The 22579-nt window shown below is 42.1% G+C and overlaps 1 protein-coding gene and 1 long non-coding RNA gene across 2 annotated transcripts; both read right to left on the bottom strand.

Moving 5' to 3' along the window:
* Positions 1-14374: 14374 nt before the first annotated feature.
* Positions 14375-17035, bottom strand: LOC122129344 (NLR family CARD domain-containing protein 3-like). Its single transcript, XM_042704333.1, has 3 exons — positions 16975-17035; positions 15048-16848; positions 14375-14585 (listed from the first exon to the last, which is right to left on the bottom strand). Exons 1-3 carry the CDS (start codon positions 17033-17035, stop codon positions 14408-14410), a joined length of 2040 nt encoding a protein of 679 aa, XP_042560267.1. The 3' UTR covers positions 14375-14407.
* Positions 17036-17094: 59 nt separating this feature from the next.
* LOC122129342 lies at positions 17095-22085 on the bottom strand. The gene is made up of 2 exons (XR_006151764.1): positions 22047-22085; positions 17095-17170 (listed from the first exon to the last, which is right to left on the bottom strand). It is a non-coding gene; the product is annotated as an uncharacterized LOC122129342 (long non-coding RNA).
* Between the last annotated feature and the right edge of the window lie 494 nt (positions 22086-22579).

The raw sequence follows: 22579 nt of genomic DNA, 5'->3' as shown, positions 1-22579 counted from the left end.
GTGAGACAAATGACATCATTCGTACGCCTGAAAGGAGGCGTAAGACTCGTTTGTGCCACATCAACATGTTGAAGCGTTATGTCTCTAGACAGTCTGAGATGGAGGCGGGAGAGCGTCCTGTGCCTGTTGCTTCTGTTACTCCTGCTGTCTTGCGCTATTCTCCGGAGGAGGATGGCCTGACTTTTCGTGATGTTCCTGTGTCTTCCCCACGTCTTCAGAACTCAGAACATTTGAAGAACTTGGGTACTTTTCTCTCTCATTTGTCAGATTCTCGTGCTGGGGACGTCCAGAAGCTGCTCTTTTCCGGTGTTATTTTCTGATGTTCCCTCTCCTACTCATGTCCTCAGTCATGACATTGATGTGGGTGATCATCTCCCCATCAAGCAACACGCTTATCGGGTAAATCCGACCAAGAGAGAGGGTATCTCGTCGATCACGGGTTAGCGGGTCCCAGCTCTAGCTCATGGAGCTCTCCGTGTATCTTAGTTCCGAAACCCGACTTGAGTTTTCGTTTCTGTAAGGATTACATAAAAAAAAGTGAATGCAGTGACTAAGCCTAACTCGTTTCCACTCCCACGCATGGAGGATTGCATGGATAGAGTAGGTTCAGCACATGTTGTCACTAAGCTTGACTTGCTAAAGGGGTATTGGCAAGTCCCCTTGACACCTCGTGCTGCCGAAATCTCTGCATTCGTGACCCCCGAATGTTTTATGCAATATTCCGTTATGGCGTTTGGACTTCGCAATGCTCCGGCCAGTTTCCAACGCCTGATGAATAAAGTTTTAGCTGGCATACAGAATTGTGAGGTGTACCTGGATGACATCATTTTACACTCGTCCTCTTGGTCCAGTCACCTCGAGCTTATCCACACTGTGTTCCATCGGCTCGGTGATGCCTCGCTGACCTTGAACTTGGCCAAGTGTGAGTTTGGAAAAGGCACGGTAACATACTTAGGCAAACAAGTTGGCCAAGGGCAGGTCCGCCCTGTTGAGGCTAAGATTCAGGCCATTGTAGAGTTCCCGACTCCCAAGACCAAGCGCGAGGTGCGGCGATTTCTGGGGATGGCCGGCTACTATCGTAGTTTTTGTCGAAATTTCTCTGACGTTGTGTTGCCCCTTACGAATCTGCTTCGTAACACCACCAATTTTGTATGGTCTGTTGAATGTGAGGCTGCCTTTCGAAACGCTAAGGCGTTGCTCTGCAGTACTCCGGTGCTTGCGGCTCCGAACTTCGATCAGACTTTTACACTGGAGGTTGATGCTAGTGCAATGGGAGCTGGTGCCGTTCTCCTTCAAGAGGGATCCGATGGACTTGATCACCCCATCTGCTACTTTTCTAAAAAGTTCTTAAAACACCAGCTGAACTATAGTACCATTGAGAAGGAGACACTAGCCATGTTGTTTGCTCTGCAACATTTTGAAGTTTATATTGGATCTACGGCCATGCCTGTTGTTGTGCATACAGACCGTAACCCTTTAATCTTCCTCTCCAGGATGAAAAACACCAACCAGTGCATCATGCGCTGGTCACTCTACCTACAGGGCTTTAACCTGGATATAAGGTATAAGAAGGGGTGTGAGAACATTCTTGTGGACACCTTGTCTCGCTGCTATCAAAGTGATGTCGTTTAGTCAATATGTGACGTTGATTCTTGCTGGTGGGGGTGTTACGACCCTGTGGGTCTTAATATGTATTCTTGCCCGTGTTTCTGTTGTGCAGCTGATTGGGGCTCTGATTCAATTGGACGGTTAGAAGTCCCGGCCCTTTAAAAGCAGGCGGATTACATCACCCTGGGCGGTGCTTTGGGGATTGCTCATTCTTGTTGGCTGTCTCGCCACTTACACCTCGCTGCCGCTAAACCCAGCCTCGGGCCTCGCCCGCGCCACTACCGTCGGGTTCGCTACTCACCGGAGTGAGAGTTCGGGAGAGAGCGTCAGGCTGCGGAGGCCTGTTCTCAGGGCCTGGAGTTTTGCCTGATGCGTTATTTTTTGAGCGTTCGTTTATATCTTTATTCACTTGTAAATAAATGCACGGTTATTCTGATTCCATTGTCTGTCCGTTTTTGGCCGAAACTTTGTCACGTCCCTGTCTAGGGCTTTAGGACATGACAATCACCAAAAACTGATAGAGTTTGGAGACCATACCTTTGGTTTTAGTCTGTACTGTAAATAGTTTTCGAACAGGGTGAGTGGGTAAACGGCCTTGCCAAGGGACACCGTACGCCTTGAGCGCTGATCTTAACTGTAGATAAAAGAAAAACGAAGAACCTGGCAGATTGAATGCATTTTTTATATCAGAGAAAGAGAGTAGACCATAATTATTAAAAACATCTTTTAGATAGTGAACTCCCCCTTGTTCCCACGGTGGAGCTGATATCGGTCTCCCACCAATCAGAAGTGCTTTATTATTGAATATTGGAGAAAGGGTATGCCAAATGTTTGAAATATGACCATACAACCATTCTCCAGGTTCTCATTAGATGAGAAATGATGGGGCCAAATCGCAGCTGACATTGTTTAATAGAGATATTGACAAAAAGCACATCATGGAGAGTCCATGGCTCTATCATGCTGCTCTCTAAAGAGCGCCAGGAAACTGAGATGGAAGGGTTAAACCAGGTGAGCAGAGGCCTTAGGACGAAAGACCAGAAGTAAAATTTTAAATCGGGAACAGAGAGACCGCCGTCCTCCCTCCTTCTCTGCAGAGTGGACATCTTCAAGCGTGGCCGCTTTTTTTCCATATAAATTTAGAGACTGCAGATTGAAGCTTACTCCAATAATCAGATGGAGGGGGAAGAGGGACCATGGAACTGACAAAATTTATCCTTGGCAAAACATTCATTTTTATGACAGAAATACTGGCTTGAATAGACATGGGAAGACTAATCCATCTGTCCATATCCTTCAAAACATTAGTAAATGCCAGTGAATAGTTGTGCTTGACAATCTGGTTTAAGGATGGAAAGATCTCAATTCCTAAATATTTTAACTGCCCAACTAGTGGTATATTAACAGGGGTGACTGATTTCCTGGCATTATCGTTAAAGTGCATAAGTGCAGACTTGGACCAGTTAATTTTGAACCCTGATAACTTCCGAAACTCCTCACAGATGGATAAAAAGTGGGGTAAAGACTGGGTGGGATGTTCAAGAAACACATCATCTGCAAATAATGAAAGTTTGTGTTGTGTATCACGAATACATATAGGTAAGACCAGGTTTGATAGACGAAAGGCTCAAGAGAGAGGACAAATAATACAGGGCTCAATGGACATCCCTGGCGTGAGGACCTACAGACTGGAAACAACGAGGAGAAAGTTTGACCTGTTAACACTCGCGCTGAGGGGTTTGAGTATAGAACTTTCACCATTCCAATGAAAGTGGAGCCAAAGCCCATTGCCTCGAGGACAGACTATAAAAATGACCATTCCAATCTGTCAAAGGCTTTCATTGCGTCAAGTGATAGAACTGACATTGATGTCTCACAGCCTGGTGCAGCATCAATGATATGCAAGAGACGCCTGATATTATCTGCTGCCGTCCTTGATTTTATGAAGCCTGTTTGATCAGAACTGACTAATTCTGGCATGTGGGGCTCCAGACGAAGTGCAAGGAGCTTTGCAAAGATCTTTACGTCAGAGTTTAGGAGACTAAGAGGGCGGTAGCTAGAACAATCAGTGGGGTTCTTGTCTTTTTTCATAAGTAAAGAAATCAAGGCAGTGTTAACATCCCTTGAGAATCCACCCTTTTCAATAGAAAAATTGATCATGTGAAGAAAGAAAGGACTCAACTGTTCCCAAAAAGCCACATAAAACTCAGGCGGGATCCCATCAATGCCTGCCGCTTTACCTCTCTGCATGCTTTGCACTGCCCCTCTCAACTCCTCTACAGAGATTGATTTATCTAGGTTAGTTGAATCCCCTCCAGAAAGCTGGGGCAGGTCTAGCTGGTTTAACCATGCATCACATAGCTTTTTGCCTGGAGTGACTTCAGATTGATACAGGTCAAAATAAAAGTTTTTAAATGTTTTGTTTATTTCTTTAGGCTCAGTAGTGATATCACCGTCCTCAGTTTTTATGGCAGGTATATCTGAGAAATACTCGCTAGTTCTAATTTTCATGGCAAGCAGATGGCTAGATCTAGCACCATGGAAATAATATCGCTGTCTTGTCCTGTGGATTTGAAATTCAGATTTTTGCTTTAAAATATTGTTAATTTCTTTTCGGACCAATGCACGCTCTAAAGCCAATCATTCTGAGAAATTGAGCTGCAGAATAGAATCAAGCCTGGTGAATTCAGCTTCCAGGTTCTCTAGCATCTGGTGAATTCTGGTGAATTCCTGGTGAATTCAGCTTCCAGGTTCTCCGCATATTAGAGTAGAAGAGTACAGTATTACTCCTAATGAAACCCTTTATCGCGTCCCATAAAACTCTGGGGTCATCTACCGAACCAACATTTAGGTCTGTAAAAAACTTGAATTCTGAAATGAACTGAGCAATATAGGATTCATTTTTTAATAAAGATGTATTAAAATGCCATCTAGCTGCACGCTGGGATAAACTGCCCAGTATGGTGGAGCAAAAGATGCCTTTATGGTCAGATAAAGCAATTGGAATTAACACTGCCTTATTGATACTTCGAAAAAGTTGAGGGGATGCAAAAAGAAAGTCAATTCTAGAAAAAGATTTGTGTCTACCTGAAAAAAAAGTAAAATCTTTAGTGGATCTGATCGCCAGATGTCTTTAAGTCCCAAACTATCAGCCCATGATTTAAGAGCGTTAGTGGCCTGGCCCTGCTCCCTTGAGGCAGTTGCGTTAGATCTATCAACAACTGGGTCCCACACAGCATTGAAATCTGCGCCAACAATAAAAGGATAATCCGTTAATTCTAACATTTCAGTTGTGAGGGTATTGTAGAAAGCACTATCAAAAGTATTTGGAGCATATGCTGAGATAAGTGCAATTTTCCTAGCATGAAGTTCTACTTTAGTGATCACAATCCTGCCTGCATCATCTGCCCAAGATGATAACACCTTGAGGGGGAGATTCCGTTTAGCTACTATGGCCACACCCTTCGTTTTAGAGGTGGCAGCAGAAAATGCTATGGTATGATAAAATCTATTTGCTAGACGCCCGGCACCTGCGCATAATAGGTGTGTTTCCTGTAGCAAGGCTATGTCAACTTTCTTATTTTTTAGTAAACTCAAGATGCTTGCACGTTTATGTGGAGCATTCAATCCGCCACAGTTCCATACTAAAAATGTAAATCCACCCATTACCAAAAACGGTTAGTTCAGAGTGTTGGCACGTTACTGAAAACATATCACGATTGCCTTCCGTATCCTTAAAAAACAACAATATTGCATCCAAAGTTAAGTCCCTAGTTACACAAAACATATAAGACGTAGACACACAATAACACAGAGAACACGGAGAAATACAAATTAGGGGGGGCGGGAGGGGAAATAACATTAATCTAAGCATAGGTCTGGTCAAGGTTGGATATGGGGCAGCAGCCCAAAATAGCACTAGCAAACACAGTAACTAGTTTCGGTTCACAGCGGATCAGTTAACAAAAGTATTAAAAACACAATGACTTGAACCCATAGGCCTATATATTAAGCAAATCACAAACAGATAGACCGTGAACATTCATTCAACAACAGCACCGTAAATATGGGAACAAGCTTACCGCAACATCTTAATCAAACGGATTAGCCGTTTAATTTAGTAGGTCCAAGCAAGATGAAATTGAGTTTGATCGAAAGCAAGTAAAAACAGAGAAAAACAGTGTGGAAGGCTATGGAGAGCAAACCAGTGGGCCACAATGGCAGATGATCCAAGCTCCACAGGTAGTCATTGCAGGGAAGCGCTGTCATCATGCTCCCAACGGATCTCTGACCTTGAGGGATCCACTTAATGGCCGCTGTAGGGGTTATGCGACGTGTTGGCGGGGACTGGCTAGGGTCGCAGCATGATTGGAAGCAGCAGAATTCACGTAATCCTCAGCCTCCTTTGGCGAGGTGAATGATCTGTACTGTGCGCCCTCCTTGATTTTCAGCGTTGCTGGATAAAGTAGGAAAAATTTGTTTTGGGCTGCATCCATAGCTTGGTGGAAGGCTTGACGGCGCTTGACCGTGAAATTGCTGTAGTCCGGAGAGAAACGGACTTTCCGACCATCAACAGAAAGCGGGTCATTTTTAGCAGCACGCAAAATGGCCTGTCTTGTTGTGTAGCGGAGGACATTGAAAATCAGAGTACGATTATCACCCCGTTTAGCGTCACTGTAGATTCGATGAGCACTCATTACTTCAACAGGCACGTCTGCAAGAGCTGGGAACCATTTAGGGAGGGAGTGTGTGAGGTATTGGATAGCATTGGATCCCTCGAGCCTCTCCTTCAGTCCAATGACACGAATGTTGCATCTACGACTTCTATCCTCCAAATCTGCCATTTTCAGCTCTAGTTCCCCAAAAGCTTGGTCATGTCCATCAATAGCGCTGCAGTTGTTCTCCACCTTACATTTAAGTTCATCCACATCTGATTTCACAGTGCTTATGCTAGCAGTCAACGATGCTAGCTCAGCATGGATAGCACTTAGCTTCTGGACGTTCTCCATTTCCACCTGGTGGATCTGGGCAAGGCGTGGCTCGAAGTAGCTTTTTTGTTTCTCCATTAAAGATTCGACGATAGAATCAATGTCCTGTTTAGAAACTTTGTTCTTCGAAGACATAGAGGATTAATTGACTTTGTTAAGCACAAATGAGTGAAATTCTGACACTAGTTACTATAATAATTCAATAATTCGGCAAGGCTGGGCTAGGAGCTAAGGACTTAGGCTGCCATCTTGTCCAGCTGATCACGTGACTCCGATTCAACTTTATTGTCATTGCACAGAGTACAAGTACTGAGGCAACGAGTTTAGCAGTTTAGCAGTAGAGTTTTACAGTTTAGCATCCAACCAGAAGTGCAAAATAGCAAAAATGTTGTTGTGATACTCACTCTAGTTTCTCCAGTTTACAGTTGGGATCCTCCAGAAGAGAAGAAAGATGCTTCACTCCTGAGGCTCCTGCTTTCCTACCACTCAGTTGCAGCTCTCTGATGTGTGAGGGGTTTGATCTCAGTGCTGATGCAAGAGAACTGAAGCCCTCTTCTGTAATACTGCAATTTGACAGGCTGTAGAGAAAAAAGGAAAACATGATTTTTCTGTATGTGTGTGTGAGATTGTTTTTAAGTGTGTGTCTGTGTGTTTGTTACTGTCTGTGTCTGTGTGTGTCTAAGTGTGTGTGTCTAAGCGTTTGTGTGTGTAAGTGTGTGTGTACGTGTGTGTCTGTGTATATCTAAGTGTGTGCAAGTGTGTGTGTATGTGTGTGTGTGTTTGTAAGTGTGTGTCTCTCAGTGTGTGTGTGTGTGTTTAGGTGTATGTGTAAGTATGTGTGTGCGTGCGTGTTTGTGTGTGTGTGTATGTGTGTTTGTGTAATGAGTTTGTCTTTTGAAGATGGACAAGGAGTGATAAATATATATGAGGTGTTTACTGCTGAATTAATAGTGACCCTTTACATGTGAAGATCATGACAGTTCACTATCACTGTCAAATTCACTGATAGCAACTCAATATTTGGTCTTGTGATACTCACTCTAGTTTCTCCAGTTTACAGTTGGGATCCTCCAGAAGAGAAGAAAGATGCTTCACTACTGAGTCTCCTGCTTTATTCCCTCTCAGCTGCAGCTCTCTGATGTGTGAGGGGTTTGATCTCAGTGCTGATGCAAGATAACTGAAGCCCTCTCCTGTAATACTACAGTTTGACAGGCTGTAGAGAGAAAAGGAAAACATAATTGTTTGGTATGTCTGTGTGATTTTTTGTAAGTATGTGTCTGTGTGTTTGTTAGTGTGTGTCTAAGTGTGTGTGTGTGTGTGTGTGTGTGTATGTCTAAGGGTGTGCAAGTGTGTTCGTAAGTGTGTGTGTGTGTGTGTGTGTGTGTGTGTAATGAGTTTGTCTTATGAAGATGGACAAGGACTGAGAGATAGATATGAAGTGTTTACTGCTGAATTAATAGTGACCCTTTACATATGAAGAGCATGACAGTTCACCATCACTGTCAAATTCATTGAGAGCAACTCAGTATTTGGCCTTGTGATACTCACTCAAGTTTATGCAGTTTACAGTTGGGATCCTTCAGAAGAGAAGAAAGATGCTTCACTCCTGAGTGTCCTGCTTTACTCCCATCCAGCCCAAGCTCTCTCATGTGTGAGGGGTTTGATCTCAGTGCTGATGCAAGATAACTGAAGCCCTCTTCTGTAATACTGCAGTTTGACAGGCTGTAGAGAGAAAGGGAAAACATTGTTTTCTTCCTTCAAACAAATATTAAATGAAAAAAAATTATATATGTGTGTGTGTTAATAGTAATTAATTTTATACCATATATTTGGAGACCCAGTCTTAGATTTGATGTCATGAAACGGGTTTAATTGTGTACAATGGTGGCCATTCCAAGGGAGACAAAGCCTGAAGTTCCACTCATAGCTTCACCTAAGACTCATCTGATTATCCAGTCAAAGACTGGCAGGTAAATGCACTGAGTATAAGGGGTGTAACCTTATTCAATAGGCCTTGGAGACAAGGCACTAAGTTCTGGGGGAAGGGAGTAAGACCACTTGTCACGCCTCATTCCTCATTCAGGTCTACCCATCATAAGTATATTCACCTAGAAATGCCAAATAACAGCACAATTACAACTATATATAAGATGTATTGAATTATTGACTATGGTATATCATTATGAACTCTAAATCTTAATTTCTGGTTCCTTCAGTGTGTGTGTGTGTTTTTACCACTGGCAAAGTAAACGACGTACGCACACCCCCACCCCATATCGACCTACTAACGGATGGCGTCATACATGCGCTCCACTCAACCCTTGACGATGTTGTGCCACTAAAAAAAAGAATAAGAAAACTGAAAAGACTGGCCCCATGGTACACTGATCAGACTCGTGCACTTAAACAAACCACACGAAAACTAGAAATTAAATGGTACTCCACCAAACTTGAGGTATTCCACCTGGCATGGAAGGATAGTCTTCTAAGCTATAAATGAGTACTTTCTGAGGCGAAATCGGTGTACTGTTCTTCATTGATTGATAATAATAAAAACAACCCAAAGTTCCTATTTAACACCATTTCTAGGCTAACAAAAAAACACAATACAATCAAACATTCTGTTCCCATAAGCTTTAGTGATAATGATTTCATGACCTTTTTCAATAACAAAATTCTAACAATAAGAAAACAAATTCATAGTCTCCTCCCCCTCTATGACCTTACACCTCTTCCAAAATGCCCTATGGCTATGGCAACACCCCCTCAACCTGGTGCACTCCTCGAATCCTTCGCACCCATTGACTTCCCTGAACTAAACTCCCTGATCCTCTCATCTAAATCATCGACGTGCCTACTAGATCCTATCCCCACAAAACTTCTTAAACATGCACTTCCCTTATTAAGTGAGACATTACTTAATGTAATGAATAATTCACTAATTTCAGGATACATCCCCAAATCATTCAAAATAGCAGTGATCAAACCATCTCTCAAAAAACCTAACCTTGATCCTGATAATCTAGCTAACTATAGACCCATATCTAACCTCCCCTTCTTGTCAAAAATACTTGAAAAAATAGTAGCTAAGCAACTTACTTCCTTTCTACACCAAAACAAAATCGAAGAAATCCTCCAATCTGGCTTTAGAGTCCACCACAGCACTGAAACGGCCTTAGTCAAAGTCCTGAATGACCTACTAATCGCATCTGATCATGGGTGCACCTCAATACTAGTTCTCCTCGACCTTAGTGCCGTCTTCGACACTATAGATCACCATATCCTATTACAGAGACTTGAACATCATGTTGGCATCAAAGGCTGTGCCTTATCCTGGTTTAGATCTTACCTCTCTGATCGCCATCAATTCGTTCATGTCCATGAGAAGTCATCCAATCACACTAGAGTAAGCTACGGTGTTCCCCAAGGCTCTGTCCTCGGACCACTGCTCTTTTCCCTTTACATGCTACCCTTAGGTGCTGTCATAAGGAACCATGGCATTAACTTCCACTGCTATGCTGATGACACCCAACTCTACCTATCCATGAAACCTGATGAAATTGTACATTTACCCAAGATAGAAACTTGCCTGCAAGATGTAAAATTTTGGATGGCTAACAACTTCCTGCTCCTCAACTCTGATAAAACTGAGGTTATGCTTGTAGGCCCCCATCAATTGAGAATGACACTCTCTAGCCATCTATCCACACTCAATGGCATCCCAACACCCAATACTAGCATCAAAAACCTTGGTGTAACTATCAACCAAGACCTCCTACTTGACTCACACATAAAACAGATCTCAAAGACATCATTTTTTCATTTACGCAATATTGCCAAAATTAGAAAAAAGTCCTATCCCTCCAAGATGCAGAAAAACTAATCCACGCATTTATTACTTCCCGACTAGATTACTGCAATGCTCTCCTGTCCGGATGCAGCATCAACTCAATTAAGAGCCTCCAACTTATACAGAACGCTGCTGCCCGTACACTCACCAGAACAAAAAAATATGAGCACATCTCACCTGTACTTGCCTCTCTGAATTGGCTCCCTGTCAAAAGTAGAATTGATTTCAAAGTACTCCTGCTAACATACAAAGCCCTAAATGACATGGCTCCAAACTACCTTAAGGAATTAGTTGTCCCCTACCGCCCTCCAAGACCGCTCCGTTCCCAGAGTGCAGGCCTCCTTGTAATTCCAAGAATATCAAAAACCACGGTAGGAGGCAGAGCCTTTAGCTACCGAGCCCCCCTCCTCTGGAACAATCTCCCTGCCTCCATCCAAGATGCAGACACCCTACCTATATTCAAATCAAGACTAAAGACATTCCTCTTTAGTGCATCCTATAGCCACACGTAATCGGTCAACAAACCCATCACCTGCTGGGCCAGCCAGTCAGCAAGCATAACTAGAAATATCTGAACACACAAGAAAAAAAAAAAAAGAAAAAAAAAATGTATATCACTGGGCTACAGACAGCGTATGTTGTACCCTGCAACCCTAACAAAGCTTACGACTAAAATCTTCATATGTACCAAATCAAACTAATTGCTAAATGCCAGCATAACTAAACATAACTAATGCTAAACCAAACTAAATGCCAAACCAAACTAAATGCTAAATGCCAGCATAGCTAAACACATCTAAACACATGCAATACAACAAAACTGGGCTACAGACAGCGTATGTTGTACCGTGAAAGAGTGCGGAAGATCCCGGGTACAGCACACGGCGCGTTTTGCGACTGTCACCAGCCAACTAAATACTAAATAAAATCCCCATACACCCAGCCAGGCAGCCTCTCTCTCTCTCTCTCCCTCTCCCTCTCCTTTCTTATCACATTGCTAATGCCTATAATAACCCACTCACTCTGTTCTTTTTCTTTCTCTCCTAATCTAGACTATCTTCGCTATGGGACGCTGCTGTAATCTCTCCACCCGGTCTACCTGTAGAAACCCTCGGCCAATCGCACCCACCGCCACCGCACTGCCGTACACTTACTCTACCTCATACCCTATGCTAGCATTTATATACAATATATATTATTGCCACCATCGACATGTTTCTCTGTTCCTACTCCCTTACCCCTGTAATAGTAACCCTATCAGCACAGTGTATACCCACTAAACTGGTCTTGTCTGTATCATGTATTTACCACCGGATGTCTGTATATATATTATGTACATCTACCAAATGCGGGCTATGTACAACACCTGTTGTTTCCCTTCCCCTTCTGCCACACAACCCTCCCCCCATCCCCCCTTCCTATCTCCACCCGGCCGACCTCAAGCAGATGGGTTCCCCCTTATGTGCCGTGGTTCTGCTTAAGGTTCCTTCCTGACTAACAGGGAGTTATTTCTTGCCCGTGTTGCCATTTTGCTTGCACTAAGGGGGTTTCAGGCTCTGGGCTCTGTAAAGCGCCTAGAGACAATTGTATTGTTATGGCGCTATATAAATAAAATTGAATTTAATTTAATTGAATTGTGTGTATGTGGGTGTGTGTCTGTGTGTTTGTAAGTGTTTGTCTGTGTGTTTGTAAGTAAGTGTAAGTGTTTGTGTGTGTGTGTGTGTGTTTAAGTGTGTGTGTATGTGTAAGTGTGTGTGTGTGTCTAAGTAAGTGTGTGTTCAGGTTTGTAAGTGTGTTTGTGTGTTTGTGTGCGTGTGTGTGTGTAAATATGTGTGTCTGTGTGTGTGTGTGAGTGTGTCTGTGTATTTGTAAGTAAGTGTGTTTGTTTGTGTAAGTGTGTGTGTGTGTGTGTGTGTGTGTGTGTGCGTGCGCGCACGTGTGTGTAATAAAGATGGAAAATGAGAGTGATAAGAAGTGTTTACTGCTGAATTAATAGTGACCCTTTACATGTGAAGAGCATGACAGTTCACTATCACTGTCAAATTCAAGGATAGCAACTCAGTATTTTTGTCTTGTGATACTCACTGTAGTTTCTCCAGTTTACAGTTGTGATCCTCCAGAAAAGAAGAGAGATGCTTCACTCCTGAGTCTCCTGCTTTACTCCCACTCAGCCACAGCTCTCTCATGTGTGAGGGGTTTGATCTCAGTGCTGACGCAAGAGAACTGAAGCCCTCTTCTGTAATACTGCAGTTTGACAGGCTGTAGAGAGAAAAGGAAAACATAATTTTACTGTATGTGTGTGTGATTGTTTGTAATTGTGTGTCTGTGTGTTTGTAAGTTTGTGTGTCTGTGTGTGTCTAAGTTTGTGTGTGTGTGTGTGTTTTTTTTTTTCAAGTGTGTGTGTGTACATGTGTGTGTCTAAGTGTGTCTAAGTGTGTGCAAGTGTGTGTGTCTCTCTCTCTCTCGCTCTCTCTCTCTCTCTCTGTGTGTGTGTGTGTGTGTGTGTGTGTGTGTGGTTGTGTGTGTGTGTGTGTAATGAGTTTGTCTTATGAAGATGGACAAGAAGTGATAGATAGATATGAAGTGTTTATTGCTCAATTAATAATGGCCTTTTACATGTGAAGAGCATGACAGTTCACCATCACTGTCAAATTCACTGATAGCAACTCAGTATTTGGTCTAGTGATACTCACTCTAGTTTCTCCAGTGTACAATGATAAAAAAAATGATATATGTGTGCGTACGTTTGTTTGTGTGTGTGTTTGTGTGTGCATGTGTGTGTGTAAATATATGTGTTGGTGTGTGTCTGTGTGTTTGTAAGTGTGTGTGTCTGTGTGTGTAAGTGTGTGTGTCTGTGTGTTTGTAAGTAAATGTGTGTGTTTGTGTAAGTGTGTATGTGTATGTGTGTGTGTTTGTAAGTGTGTGTTCGTGTTTGTAAGTGTGTGTATATGTGTGTCTTTGTGTGCACGTGTGTGCGTGTGCGTGTGTGTGTAATACAGATGGAAAATGAGAATGATAAGAAGTGTTTACTGCTGAATTAATAGTGACCCTTTACATGTGAAGATCATGACCGTTCACCATCACTGCCAAATTCACTGATAGCAACTCAGTATTTGGTCTTGTTTTAGATTAGATTAGATTCAACTTTATTGTCATTGCACAGAGTACAAGTACTGAGGCAACGAAATGCAGTTTGGCATCCAACCAGAAGTGCAAAATAGCAAAAATGTTGTTGTGATACTCACTCTAGTTTCTCCAGTTTACAGTTGGGATCCTCCAGAAGAGAAGAAAGATGCTTCACTCCTGAGTCTCCTGCTTTACTCCCATTCAGCTGCAGCTCTCTGATGTGTGAGGGGTTTGATATCAGTGCTGATGCAAGAGAACTGAAGCCTTGCTCTGTAATACTGCAGTTTAACAGGCTGTAGAGAGAAAGGGAAACATATTATTAATTTCCTTTGAAAAGGAATGTATGAATAATTAAACATATTTTATTGTATTGTGTATGTGCATTTTTAAGTTGTATACATGAGTGTGTGCATTTGTGTTATCATCTGTGTTTTTTGTGTGATTACAAGTAAGGGTGTTTGTAAGTGTGAATGTGTGTGAACATATTTAACATCAGTTTACTGTTAGCACTTCCATTTATAATAACACTTACCACAGTAGACAATGACTTAATAATCATAATTTCAGGAGTCTAAATATAAATATACTTAATATATATGATAATCTTGACATTTTATTTCCATCTGAGCATTTGTCCCAAAATGTACTTGATATTAGTTTCATAAAATGAGACAACTTTTGCAGTTCATTCAGTGAGCTTTTATCATTGAAAGGGAGGATCTTCAAGTGTATATGTGTGTCTGAAACTTTACATGAAAATTTAAAAAAGCGTATTCAAATGTACAAAATGTCTCCCAAAACGAATTATTAAGGAATACTGAAGAATCAAAATGTCTTACCTGAGTGTCTCCAGTTCACAGTTTGGGTTCTCCAGTCCACTACAGAGTTCTTGGACCCCAATATCTCCAATACTGTTGTCACTGAGATCCACACTTTTCAGTTTTGAAGATGGTTTGCTGAGGATACATGCCAGTGCTGTACAGCTCCTTTCAGTGAGCCCACAGCTATTGAGCCTTAAGGGGAAAACAGCCGCCAGTGACTATAAGCTCAATAAAAAGGACAATGCTGCTGTCTGTATATTAGTGTTGTGCTTCTAAACCAATAAAAAAAATCAGACAAAATGTTTCTTAACATATCAGAATTCAAAATGGACACTCAATCAATGGGGGAGTTGTGAAAAGCTGTGGGATCAAAACGGTTGTCAGGGCAACTTTAATAGGAAAACGTGATTAAATTGCAACAAATGCTGATTGAATTCAAACCTAGTCACATTATACCCTATGCCAATAGTGAGATAATCCACCCCCTCTAGTCAATCACATGTTTATTTGCATTCGAAAATTTTATATGAATTTCAAGTGTTTCTAGTCAAGGTTTATTATTCGAATGGTCAAAATGTGCATTAAAAAGATGGAAACACAGCTAGAGTCATTAACCCCTCCCATCTTGAGAATATAGACTGCCATCATACTTACTGAGCCTTTTGAGATTCCTCCACAACTGGCTGCAGCCTTAGGAGACCTTCATCAGATCTGATGTACTTCTTCAACTCAAACACATCCAGGTTCTGTTCTGATGTCAGCAGCACAAACACTAGAGCTGACCACTGGACAGGTGAGAGTTCAGCTCCAGAAAGTGTCCCAGCACTCAGCAACCTCTGGACCTCTTCCACTAAGGAGTGATCATTGAGTTCATTTAGACAGTGGAAGAGGTTGATGACCCTTTCTGATGAAGGAACCTCCCTGATCTTTTTCTTAATGTAACTGATTGCTTCTTCATTGCCCTTCGTAGTTCGTCCTCTCTGTAGTAGGCCATGCAGGAGAGTCTGGTTAGTCTCCAGAGAGAGGCCAAGAAGGAAACGGAGGAATAGGTCAAAGCGTCCATCTTCATGCTCCAAAGCTTTGTCCACGGCATTCTTGTGTAAGATGATCATGGATTTGTGCACTGATCTCCTTTCCCAAAGCTGAAAGCCTTTTCTGAGGACTTGCTTTGGAGAAATTAGGTCTTTCCTTTTCATTATTAACATCAGAAGAGCATATAAAGCTGCAAGATACTCCTGGACACTTAAATGCACGAAGCAGAAAACCTTTCCTTGATAAAGCCCTGATTCTTCTCGAAAGATCTGGGAGCAGATGCCAGAGCATACTGCTGCCTCTTTGACATCAATGTCACACTCATTTAGGTCTTCTTCATAAAAAATCAGATTACCCTTCTCTAACTGTTCATATGCCAACTTTCCAAGACCAAGGATAACTTCCTGGTTCCACTGTGGATCAAGGTCATGCACATTTTTAAACTTTAGGCTCCTCTGTTTGGTTTGGAAAATAAGGAAATAGGTATACATCTCTGTCAAAGTCTTTGGAATCTGTCCACCTCCTGAAGAGCCAAGAATCACCGCAAGCACAGTAGCAGCAATCCAGCAGAACACTGGTATGTGGCACATAATGTGGAGGCTCCTTGATAATTTGATGTGAGAGATGACTTTGCTGGCAAGATTCTGATCACTGATCCTCTTCCTGAAGTACTCCTCCTTCTGTGGGTCATTAAACCCTTGTACCTCTGTGACCCGGTCAACCCACTCAGGTGGGATTTTATTGGCTGCTGCTGGTCGAGAGGTAATCCAAAGTAAAGCAGAGGGGAGCAGATTACCCTTGATGACATTTGTCAGGAGTACGTCCAATGAGACATCATCTGTCACATCAGTCAAACTTTCATTATTCTGAAAGTCTAGTTGGAGTCGACATTCATCCAGACCATCGAAGATGATCAATGCTTTGCACTTCCCTTGGCTTAGAAAAGTTGACTGCTTTATTTCTGTGAAGAAGTGGTGGAGGAGATCCATCAAAGAGAGCTGTTTTTCTCTCATGAGGTTGAGCTCCCTAAACAGTAGTGGAAATATGAAGTGGATATCCTGGTTTTCTTTTCCCTCTGCCCAGTCCAGGATGAACTTCTGAACTGAGACAGTTTTTCCAATGCCAGCAACTCCTTTTGTGACAACACTTCTGATTGGTTTGACTTGGCCAGGTAAGAGTTTAAAGATGTCACTGCATTTGATTGATGTCTCCTGTCCAGCTGGTCTCTTGGATTTTAACTCAATCTGTCTGACTTCATGCTCTTCATTTACTTTTCCACTTCCTCCCTCTGTGATGTAGACCTCTGTGTAGATCTTTTCTAGAAGATCAGAGCTTCCTTGCTTGGGTATTCCTTCGAAAACACTCTGGTACTTGTTCTTGAGATTACTTTTGAGCTCAGTCTGACAAACTACGTCCAACTCATCTATTTAAAAAAATCAAAATAAAACATAAAAATGTTTTGCAAGGCACCAACACGGAGGACAAACAATAGCTGTTCTTTTGTAATCTAGCTAATTGATGCAAATGTAAATAAAAGAAAAATTCTTACTTTCTTGCAGTTTGTCAGCGAGATCTTGCTGCTCCATATTCCTAAGGAAGTGCAGTGCCATCTTCAGAGCCCCTTCTCTGGCATCACTCTCATCTTCCTCTTTACTCTCAAAGTTTCCTTGGTAATCTGGACTCAGCATCCTCTTGAATCTCTTCAGCTCATTCTTCACAAAGGTGATGATCTTCTCCTCTAACACCTAAAGTACAAATAGCTGGTAACGCTCTGCAGCCCATTGCATTACAGACCACTAATAGACTATTTACATTTACCTTAACCCTAAATCTTGTATATGTACTGTAAGTACAAAGTCATGTTCTATTACTTAATGATTCTCAGTATGACATATTCTATTACACTAAATTCATTAGTGTCATTACAATATTAAAAGGCCTCTGTGAAAGAGTGAGACAGCAAATAATAACAGAATGCCAGGTAGCTAACCCTCCACATATATTAATATGGTATATGCGTATATATCATCATGGCTGGTATTGGATTTGTTGTGGTGTTTTAAGAACACTGTAGAAACATGCTGCTGAATGAACTATATATAGGGTAGAGATGTAAACTACAGTTGCATCTAAAGTACAACATGTCAGCTGGACCCTGGGAGTGTAATGAGATTAAAAACTACTGCATGACCAGTGCAGAACATTAAGACAGACAGTGGATCCTTATGTAACCCATGACTACAATGTTGCAGAACATTACAAATGAACAAAGGAATGGAAAAAAGGACTGAGCCCTTCTTACATGAGACAGACGGTGGAGCCTATGATCAAATTTAAAAATAACCGCATAGAACAAGATTAAATATATACAAATCAGGATCAAGTTCCTTAAAGGGGCAATACAAGTTCACGGTTGTTCAAGGATATATACGAAAAGCCTTTCCAGTCTGAATCTCATTATTTATTTCCAAGTGTTTAATTGATGTCTGCGTAAAGCTTTTATGTCTAAATATAAGCATCACTTGTACTCAACGGTTTCATTATTTTGAGTGTTGATTTTCAACGTGTGTGAATCAATTATTTTTGCTTGTATCTGTTGCATCTTACTTTCCATTCCATGTAAAAAAACTTATATTAGGTAAATGTAAATGTTAGAAACTTATTTATGAACGGTGATGTGTTTCACACTTTACAATAAGGCTCCCTTTTGCCAGTTATAAATGTTAGTAACTCATTAATATATGGTGATGTGTTTCACACTTTACAATAAGGCTCCCTTTTGCCAGTTATAAACATTAGTAACTCATTAGTAAGATTAATGAGTAGTAAGCAGTAACTTGATCTTGGATGGATGGATGGATAGATGGATGGATACTTTATTAATCCCGAGTGAAATTTTAGGACATCCAGTAGCATCCAGACACAACATACACAAATCACATAGGGAGAACACGTTCAAAAGGAGTGGGGTAGTACCCAGTACCTAACGGAAACACGTGAATGGTAGGGAGTGTGCAATGGGCTAGTAGTTCAAGTTCAAGTTCAAGTTTATTATCATATACTCATAAACAGCATTTATCAGTAATGAAATTCTTTGTGCTCAATGTCCGTTCAACTTAAATAAATAAATGAAATACTGGACAATGGAGAAAAAGGGTAGAAAAAAGAGAAAAGAGTTGTAGTGCAAAAAGATATATCAAGGACAGTTCAGCATCCTGATGGCATGTGGGTAAAAACTATCCCTGTATCTGCTGGTACGGGACCTTATGCTCTTGTATCGCCTTCCAGAAGGCAGGAGGGAGAAAAGACTGTGGCAGGGATGACTAGGGTCAGAAATGATCCGCTTGGCCTTTCTCCTGCAGCGCTGGCTGTAAAGGTCCTGAATGGATGGTAATGCAGTCCTTGTAATACGCTGTGCAGATTTGACCACTCTTTGTAGTGTCTTCCTGTCCTGCGCAGTGCTGTTGCCAAACCATGTTGCAATGCCACTAGTCAGTATGCTCTCAATGGTGCAGCGGTAAAAATTGGTCAGTATAGTGCAGTCCATACCAAATTTCCGCAGTCGCCGCAGAAAAAAGAGCCTCTGTTTCGCTGTCCTTGTAACCACACCAATATGGTGTGTCCAGCTCAGATCCTCACTGATGTTGATACCAAGAAATCTGAAACTTTTGACTCTCTCCACAGCTGTGCCCCCGATGTGAATGGGTGCATGTTCTCCCTGCAGCCGCCTGTAGTTTGCTACATTAAGCAGCAGGCTGTTATCCTGACACCAGGATGTAATTGTTGCCACCTCTGACAGACTCATCACCATTCTTGATGCAACTGATAATGGTGGTGTCATCAGCAAACTTAATGATGGTGTTGGAGCTGTTAGTGGCTGCACAATCATAGGTGAACAGGGAGTACAACAGTGGGCTTAAGACACAACCCTGTGGGGCACCAGTGCTGAGTGTTAGACTGGTTGAGGTGATGTTAGCTAGCTGTACTGCCTGTGGCCTGTCTGTCAGGAAGTTCAATATCCAGCTGCACATGGAGGGACTGATGTTCAGGTCCTGTAGTTTCATGATGAGCCTGGATGGTACTATGGTGTTGAAGGCGGAGCTGAAGTTGATTAAGAGCATCCGCACATACGTGTTGTTCTGATCCAGGTGAGAGAGAGCAGTGTTTAAAGCTACAGCATCATCTGTATACCTGTTCGGCCTATATGCAAACTGCAGTGGGTCTAATGCAGGTGACAGGCAGGATGTAATGTGGTCTTTGACTAACCTCTCAAAGCATTTCATCACAACAGAGGTGAGTGAGACAGGGCGGTAATCATTGAGACAGCTCACTGATGGTTTCTTTGGGACTGGGATGATGGTGGCCCTCTTGAAGCTATTGGGGACGACAGACTGGGACAGGGAGAGGTTAAAGATGTCAGTGAACACCTCTGCCAGTTCAGGAGCACCGACCTTGAGAACACGGCCAGGGACGTTGTCAGGTCCTGGAGCTTTATGCACATTCACTCTCCTGAATGACTTGCACACATCAGTCACAGATACCTGGAGAGGGCAGCTGTCTTGCTCCAGCAGTACTTCTGACCTGGTGTGAGACTCAAATCGAGCATAACAGGTGTTCTGCTCTTCTGCAAGAGAAGCAGAGACCTCTGCTTGATGGCTCTTTCCTTTATAATCTGTGATAGTCTTCAACCCACTCCACATGTCTCTGGTGTTGGATCCTGTGTAATAAGACTCCACTTTCTCTCTGTACTGTCTCTTTGCCAGCTTTATGGTTTTTCTGAGTTCATATCGGGCTATTTTGTACTCACAAGGGTCTCCAGAATGAAAGGCTGCTGTACGGGCTTTGAGTGCTGAAGACACTTCTCCATTCACTCATCAAAGCACTTACATATATAGCCTAATACAAACTCAGTGTATTCATGGATGTTAACAGCGGCATCCCGAAAAATTCCCCAGTCTGTTGTTTAAGAACAGTCACATAGTGACTCATCTGACTGCTCTGTCCATTGTTGTATTGAGCGAATCACAGGCTTTTCACGTTTCAGCTTCTGCCTATAGCATGGTAGTAGGAGAACAGAGGAATGATCCGATTTGCCGAAGGCAGGGCGGGGGCGGGCTTTGTAGGCATGACTGTACGGCGAGTAGGCGTGATCCAGGATGTTTTCACCTCGAGTTGGAAAGTTAACGTGTTGGTGATACTTCGGTAAAACTTTGTTGAAGTCGTCTGCCACAATGAATGCAGCCTCTGGGTGTAGAGTTTCCTGCCGATCAATGATTTCATACAGTTCATCCATAGCCTGTTTGGTTTCAGCTTGGGGTGGAACGTAAACAGCGACGAAAACAACTGCAGATAATTCCCTGGGCAGATAAAATGGTCTGCACTTGACCATTAGATGTTCGAGGTCACGTGAGCAGCCCGACGATGTTTTTTGCGCATCCACACACCACTGGTTGTTAATCAGGATACACACACCAACTGCTCTATTGTTGCCCGAATCAAATGTTCTGTCCTGCCAATGAATGGAGAGGCCACCGGGTATGATGACAGAGTCTGAAATTGAGGGGTCCAGCCAGGTCTCCGTAAATACAAATGCATTGCAGTCCTTAATATCTCGTTGAAATGCCAACCTGGCTCTTAATTCATCCAGCTTGTTGTCAAGTGGATACTAGGAAGCGGAGGACGGTGCTGTCGTTTCCTTAATTTCACCAGGGTCCCGGCTCGTGTCCCCCTTTTCCTCCGGCGGCGTCTTTTTATGGGTATCCAGGGTAAACAGCCAGGTGAACAACTCTGGTAACTAACGGAGTGAAAGTCCCAAGATGCGTTTGTAATTTGTAAATTCAGCCTGATATTCAGTAAAGCCTCTCTGTCGTACGTGATTAGCGTTTGATACGTTGTTAATACATGTGAAAATAACAGTATAAAGATGAAAAAAGTGTAGAGTTGAGGAGGACACTGAGCTACGGCAGCCATATCTCTGGCGCCGACGTCACAAATGGAATAGTATAGCCAGTTAAGTATAGTATAGTATATAGTAGTAGTAGTATATGTAGTAATAGTATAGCCAGTTAAGGGATGGACAGTGGGTTGCCAAGATGGGGGATCTTGCCAAATAGTGAGCCCGCATCGATGTATGAAAACTTTGTTATAACTCATTTATATTGGCTTATTAGTGACTTACAAAGTGCTTACAACCTAATTAATAACCTAATTATAAACCTTTAAAAGGGGAGCCTTATTGTAAAGTGGTACCAATAACTTTAATTTTTAAGAAAAATCAGTAACACTTTATGTGAAGGGGTGGGCATAAGTCTGACATGACATGTCATAACCATAACATGACTCCCATCATGAACATAAAGGAGTTTTTATGATATTTATGACTGTTGTCATTAAGTGGCATTTGGTCAACTATGTCATTTTTAATGGAAAGTTGACATTGTTTGGGATTTCATTGTTGACAGCTTGACATTAACCAGGACAACATAACCATGCCATAACGGGCCTAATTATCAAACGTATAAATAACTATAACTATATTTATGGTCAATCTTGAATTGGAAAAAAATATATATTTTCTTTCAAAAAGCCATAGCAGCACTGCATTAAATGTTTGCATCATACCTGGAATATGTGCTTCAGATCACCATGTTGACTCTGGCCACTGACAGCATCTGGTTTATATTCCTCCATTTTGCCACTGGGGATGGACAATCAAAGTGAGAAGTATTGTCTTTAACTAGGGAGCAAAACTTTCAACAAAAGCGTAGTTGACCCTGATAAAACTATCCAGCTTGCTAACTGATGTACTTTGACAACACTGTGCTGTAAAACAAGGTTTACAGCCTATCTGAGTAACCTAGTGACTGAGTGGAGTATGAAAACAAAAGATTTGCTTATTCCAAAACCATACATCAAAACCTGCTAAAAAACCTGCATCATGTGCCTTTCATGATGCAGATGTATCCAGATGTTATTTTTCCTTTCCTCTAAGATTGTTTGGTGTGCATATGTTCTGTCTGTTCTGTGCTGTAATTGTTAGCATCCCCTCTGCTAGCCAAGGGACTCTGGCCACCATGTTCTGTACTGTGTTTGTTTGTAATGCCATGTGCTTCCTGTGTTTGATTGTGATGCCATGTTCTGTCCTGTGTTTGTTT

This window comes from Clupea harengus, unplaced genomic scaffold (assembly GCF_900700415.2).
Source record: "Clupea harengus unplaced genomic scaffold, Ch_v2.0.2, whole genome shotgun sequence".
NCBI lineage: Eukaryota > Metazoa > Chordata > Actinopteri > Clupeiformes > Clupeidae > Clupea > Clupea harengus.
This window is presented reverse-complemented; position numbering and strand designations above follow the sequence as displayed.